General features: G+C 39.5%; 1 protein-coding gene across 1 annotated transcript; it reads right to left on the reverse strand.

Moving 5' to 3' along the window:
- Positions 1-3,088: 3,088 nt before the first annotated feature.
- Positions 3,089-5,802, reverse strand: LOC140783978 (uncharacterized). Its single transcript, XM_073131158.1, has one exon. It carries the CDS (start codon positions 5,800-5,802, stop codon positions 3,349-3,351), a length of 2,454 nt encoding a protein of 817 aa, XP_072987259.1. The 3' UTR covers positions 3,089-3,348.
- Between the last annotated feature and the right edge of the window lie 527 nt (positions 5,803-6,329).

Consider the following 6,329-nt stretch of genomic DNA (forward strand, 5'->3'; position numbering starts at 1 on the left):
AAAAATTCAACAAAAAGTTAGAAAAAGACCCCTTCCCAGGTACACACATAACCTATAGTCTAGCAAAGTTTGGGAGTCAATCAGCAGACTTGTTGAACTCCCAAAAGATGTGGGAGATTCAATCAGACTTGCATTTGGAGCAGAGAAAGCTACAGTTCGCCAAAAGGACAGATCGGACACGGACGGCTCAAGGCATTCACACGGATCAAGGAGCCAGACTCGATGAGGAGGTTGGGGGAATCAAAAATGACAAATGAGGAGAAGGACCTCATGAGTATGGTGATGGCTTCAGCGAAAAGGAGATGATTTTGTATATAAAGTATATAAAGACAAAGTTGTTCTCTTCCTAGAGGGACAGAGGATGAGTAGTCCAATAAAGTATATAAAAACAAAGCTGTATATATCCACAACAAATTGCACTATCACACGATTGCATTGGTTGAATCTTGTGTGTGTCTTGCACCAGGTAAAAAGAATCTCAAGTGATAATAGACTCAAGTTGCATTATTTGTAACTAGTGGTTGTGATTATTGAGTGAGGTCCATCTCATGAGAAAATGACCTATTCCAATTTAAATTTGCATGTTTTTATTTTTAAGGAGTTCAACTCTAAGTAGGAGAGACTGGATGAGTTGTATTCTTATTTGAAAAGATGAAGATTTGGAATCTATATATAACAAATGAGTGGCTGTTAGATAAATGGTCCGGATGCTTGCTTTACAGATTTGCGTTATAATTGTGATGCAAAATGTGGTGGAGGAAAATGAAGTAGAGAAATTAGAAGGGAAGGAATGGGGTTTCACACCTCCACCCTAAGAAAAGGTTTCACACCAAAATCCTCGAGAGAACAAATCACATAAACTTTCATTAAGTCCAAAGGAAATATAACGGGTCTATATATAGACCTACAATGGAATTAAGCAAAAAACACTCTACATAGGAAATAAACAAAAGACACCATAAATAAATAAAAATCAGAACCAAATCCCTATAGGAGGGATCATCAACCGTCGGCGCCTCCTACGCTGGTACACACGCCATCGCGTCCTATCAGTGATGTCCGCATCATTCTCCCCGGGTGGGAGAGAAGTCGACTCCGTCGAGTGTGCTGCTCTGCTGCTCTCATACTGCTCTAAGGTATCAGGGTGATGCACCTCCAAATTGTGACGATCAAGCCACGTGTCATCAGATGTAGGTCGTCCTTTCCAACGTACTAGATACCGTTGGGATCCACCTTCTCTAGTTGAAATAATTTCATTATCTAAAATTTTATCAATTTCGTCTGCTGTGTTAGGTGGAATATTGGAAAGTGGAGGTAAAGAGGGTCTCTCATAAACAGGCTCATAAGTAGGCTCAGTATCTAGTGGGTTATCTGGAGTAAAATCTGGACCTTTATAAGCTACTAGATCCTCAATATTAAAAGTAGAATTGATGCCGAAATCACTAGGGAGATCTAGAACATAAGCATTATCATTAATTTTCTTGAGAATTTTAAAAGGTCCGGCACTTCGTGCATGCAACTTTTTGACAGTTCCGGGTGGAAACCGTTCCGGACGTATCCGGACCATCACAAAGTCTCCAACATTAAATTCTTTGAATCTCCTTCTTAGATCAGCTCGAATTTTATAATTAGTATTATTTTGAGCAATTCTGTTACTGATTTCTTTATGCAAGTCATGAATATGTGATGCAAATGCAGATGTAGACTTAGACAACCTATGATAATGGGACATAGGAATGAGATCTATAGGTTGTCTAGGTTTATAACCATATACTACCTCAGTTGGACTCAGGCCTATGGATCTATTAACAGAATTATTATATGCAAATTCAGCAGTTGGTAGTTTTTGATCCCAGTCTCTTAGATTCTCGTCGACAAGAGTTCTCAGTAGGTTACCTAAGCTCCTATTGACTACTTCAGTTTGCCCGTCAGTTTGTGGGTGGAAAGCAGTTGAATACTGAAGCTTAGTTCCCATCTTATGCCATAGGGTTTTCCAAAAATAACTAGTGAATTTTACATCCCTGTCTGATACAATAGTTTTTGGTAGCCCGTGCAACTTAACGATTTCGTCAAAATAGATTTTAGCAACTTGAGAGGCGTCAAAAGTTCGGGAACAGGGTATAAAGTGGGCCATCTTAGAAAATTGATCCACCACCACAAGAACGGAATCATGCTTTCGGGTAGTCTTTGGAAGTCCAAGCACGAAGTCCATACTAACATCTTGCCAAGGGCAATTAGAAACCGGTAAAGGCGTGTACAATCCTGTATTTTGCTTTCGCTGCTTAGTAAGTTGACATGCATGACATCGACTAACAAGTCTCATAACATCCCTCTTTAAGCTTGGCCAGAAAAATCGATGTTCCGTAGCTTCGATAGTTTTTGCATGCCCAAAATGTCATGCTAAACCCCTAGCATGCAATTCCCAAATTAAAAATTCCCTTAACGAGGTGCTAGGAATGCATAACCTTCGGGACTTAAATAGATAGCCATCCTGCAAGATGAAACCATCTATTTCTTGAGTCTCTCCATTGCTTAATAAATTGTAAACTTCATGAAAATCCGGACATGATTCATATTCAGTTTTGATTTTATCAAATCCTATTACTTCTGCGTTCATCCTTGAAAGAAGAATCATGCGACGACTTAGTGCATCAGCCGCTTTGTTGTCTGCTCCGGACTTGTGTCGCAAGGTGTACGTATAGTCCTGGAGAAATTCGACCCACCTACCGTGTCTAGCATTAAGCTTCTTCTGGGAATTAAGGTAGCGAAGAGCTTCATGGTCAGAGAAGATACGAATTCTTGAGGAAGCAAATAATGCCTCTAGTGGCGAAGAGATTGAACCACAGCATAAAATTCCTTATCGTAAGTGGTATATCGTTGTCTAGTTTCATTCAGCTTTTCACTAAAGTAGGCAATCGGATGGCCCTCTTGGCTTAGGATTCCCCCTATACCAACTCCAGAAGCATCACAAGTGACCTCAAAAACTTTAGTAAAATCGGGGAGTCGCATGACAGGGGCTTCCACCATTTTCCTTTCGATTTCAGTGAAAGCTTTAGTAGCACTTGCTGACCACTTAAATTCACCTTTCTTGAGGCATTCTGTTATTGGAGCCATAATGGTACTAAACCCTTTGATGAACCGACGATAGAAGGTAGCGAGTCCATGAAAACTTCTCACGTCTCTTATGGTACGGGGTTCAGGCCACTCTTTAATAGCTTTGACCTTATCAGGGTCAGCAGACACTCCTTCAGATGAGACAATGAAACCCAAGAAAACAACTTTGTTTGTCAGAAACGTACATTTCTTAGGGTTTGCATACAGTTGCTCTCTCCTCAAGACAGCGCAGACTTAACAAAGATGATCTATATGTTGCTCCCGAGATCGACTATAGATAAGGATGTCATCAAAGTATACGACTAAAAATTGTCCCATAAAAGGTCGTAATATTTGAGTTATCACTCTCATGAAAGTACTCGGAGCATTAGTCAAGCCAAAAGGCATAACTGTCCATTCATATAACCCATCTTTTGTTTTAAACGCAGTCTTCCATTCATTGCCAGGGCGTATACGAATTTGGTGATAGCCACTTTTTAAATCTATCTTTGAAAAGATCGTGGCCCCTGCCATCATGTCCAGCATGTCATCCAAACGAGGAATGGGGAAACGGTATTTTACCGTTATTCGATTAATAGCGCGGCTGTCGACGCACATACGCCATGTTCCATCTTTCTTTGGCGTTAACAATGCAGGAACTGCGCAAGGGCTTAGGTTCTCCTTCAGAAAACCTTTTCTCAATAACTCGTCAACTTGTCGTTTTAGTTCAGCGTGTTCAGTTGGGTTAAGTCTATAATGAGGCAAGTTAGGAAGAGATGCACCCGGGACAAAATCGATAGCATGTTGAATATCTCTCATTGGTGGCAATTCATCCGGGAGATCCTCTGGAAAGACATCCGAGAATTCCTCAATCACAGCAGTGGCTTCAAAAGGAATCGATTCACTAGGCTCATTCAGAATTTCTCGAGCCGCAAGAATCAGAATAGGAGTTCCTTTACTCATCTCACGTTCAATGCCTCTCGCACTAATCAAGCTGACTTTATTGTCGGAGTGGATGGGATCAGACTTCTTTTCCATCTTACCACCTCTAGGCTGTGATGGAAGAATCTTGATTTTCTTACCCTCATGCTCAAACATGCAGATATTTGAACGGCCATAAATATGCACATCTTTATCAAATAGCCAAGGCCTTCCAAGGATAATTTGACCCACATCCATGGTCAATACATCGCACCAGATTTTATCCTTATAAGTCGTGAATTCAATTAGAACCAAACAGCGCTCTTTTATTTCCAGGGTGGTTGAATTAATCCACGAAACCTTGTAAGGATTAGGATGGGAAACCGCTCTCAGATTTAGTTTTGAAATAATGGTGGAGGACACGGCATTTATACAGCTGCCACTATCCACAATTACTTTACAATTTTTACCTCCAATTTTCGTGAATGTGTGAAAAATGGAGTTGCTCCTCCAATCATCATTGACTTTAGGTTGAGAGAGGGCACATCTAACAACATGTAACCTTGTGGAGGCTATGTGCCTTAGGCATCCTAGGGTATTTTCTTCCTCTTCATCTTCAAAATCTCCTTCTTCACCGTCTACATGGTGAACATACCCATCAAAGTCTTGCTCGGAGTCTTCTTCGAAGGGTTCCTCAATTAAACTTATTTTATACGGGCTCGCACAATTTGCAGCAACATGTCCATAGCCTTGACACTTATAGCATTTGACCCGAGGATTAATCTTAGAAAAGTCTTTCTCAATGTTTTTACCTTTGTATTCTACCTTGGATTGAGAAGGGCTAGGAGTAGATCGATTAAAAGATTGACTAGTAGATTTGGCTTGATGAGGACTTGTGGAGGATTTATGAATTTGAGGTCTTGTTTCATAATTTCTTGGAATGTGGTTAGGTCTAGACTCCTCTAAGTCTTGAACTAAGCTGTAGGCCCTTTCCAAAGTATCAACATTACGAGCAAAAAGTTCACTTCTCAATTCTTCACATAGGCCAGCCCTAAATCTGGACAAGATTTGCATAGGGGTTTCTGATTCGATCACGCTACACCGAACAAGCAATTGATCAAAGGCCGCAACGTAATCCTTAGCGGACTTACTCCCTTGGGTAAGTCGGTTCCATTTGTTTAGAAGCATAGGGTAATAGGAAGGTGGGAGGTATTTACGTTTTAGTTCATTTTTCATATCAACCCAAATTTCAATTGGAAGCTCACCCCTTATCTCACGAAGAGTCTCAACGTTGGTCCAGTATTGATTTGCTTTCCCAGTCAATTTCATGGCAGCAAACCTGACTTTACGGATTTCCAACATATCATACCATTTAAAGTAACGGTCCATGTCTTTGATCCAGTCCAAGAAGTGTTGCGGATCTAGACGACCATCAAACATTGGAGCATCAATTTTAATGCTTCGAAGGTACCGTTCATCAGGATCTCGCTCATTCCCTTGAAAATATTGACGAGGTAAAGGAGTGGGAGATTCACCACGTTCAAGGTCAGGGCGGTGATCATTTTGAAGAGCGGTGTGCTCACGGGGTCTTTCTACCCTATATAGTTGTTCATCGGTCACCCGTTGATACCCAAGCAAAGTATCTTGAGTATCTCTGACTTGTTGAGCTAAGGTACCTAGTTGTCCCATAATGTCGTCGAGCTTTTTACTAAGTTCAGGATCCATACTGCTACTGCTGGACTCACTAGAATCACTGAGGAGATAAGCCTTACCTCTACGTGTTGGCATACACTAATATGCAATGAATGAGTTATGTATTGCTTTATATATTTTATTTATATATATATATATATCCTTTTTTTATATTTTTTTTATTTTTTTATATATTTTTTTTATCTTTTTAATTTTATGCTTGCTAATTTAAATAAAATTAAATAATGTTCTAACCTAATGGAATGCAGACGTCTCCTATATTTAATCCAAATACAAATATCTTAATCTAAATGATATGAGATGATATGCTATGCAATCAAGAAAATCTTAAAAATGAATACTTAATTGAATTTAGATTTTCTGTTCAGGGGATTCAAAGACTAATTTCAAGACTTAATGGTTTTTAAACAAAAGTCATATTTAATAAATGCCAAACCCTTTAAATTTCTTTCCAAAAATTAACATAATACTAATATTCTATTTGGCACAGTTCATCTCTTAATATCAGGACTAAAGCATATAAGGTTTCTATGTAGTCTCTCCCTCACTATATGTGGACAGCAGGAATTGATAACAGTTTAGAGATGATACTAGAAAAAAAA

The sequence above is a fragment of the Typha latifolia genome, chromosome 3, assembly GCF_019914945.1.
Source record: "Typha latifolia isolate L0001 chromosome 3, TyphaL0001v2, whole genome shotgun sequence".
In the NCBI taxonomy this organism is placed as follows: domain Eukaryota; kingdom Viridiplantae; phylum Streptophyta; class Magnoliopsida; order Poales; family Typhaceae; genus Typha; species Typha latifolia.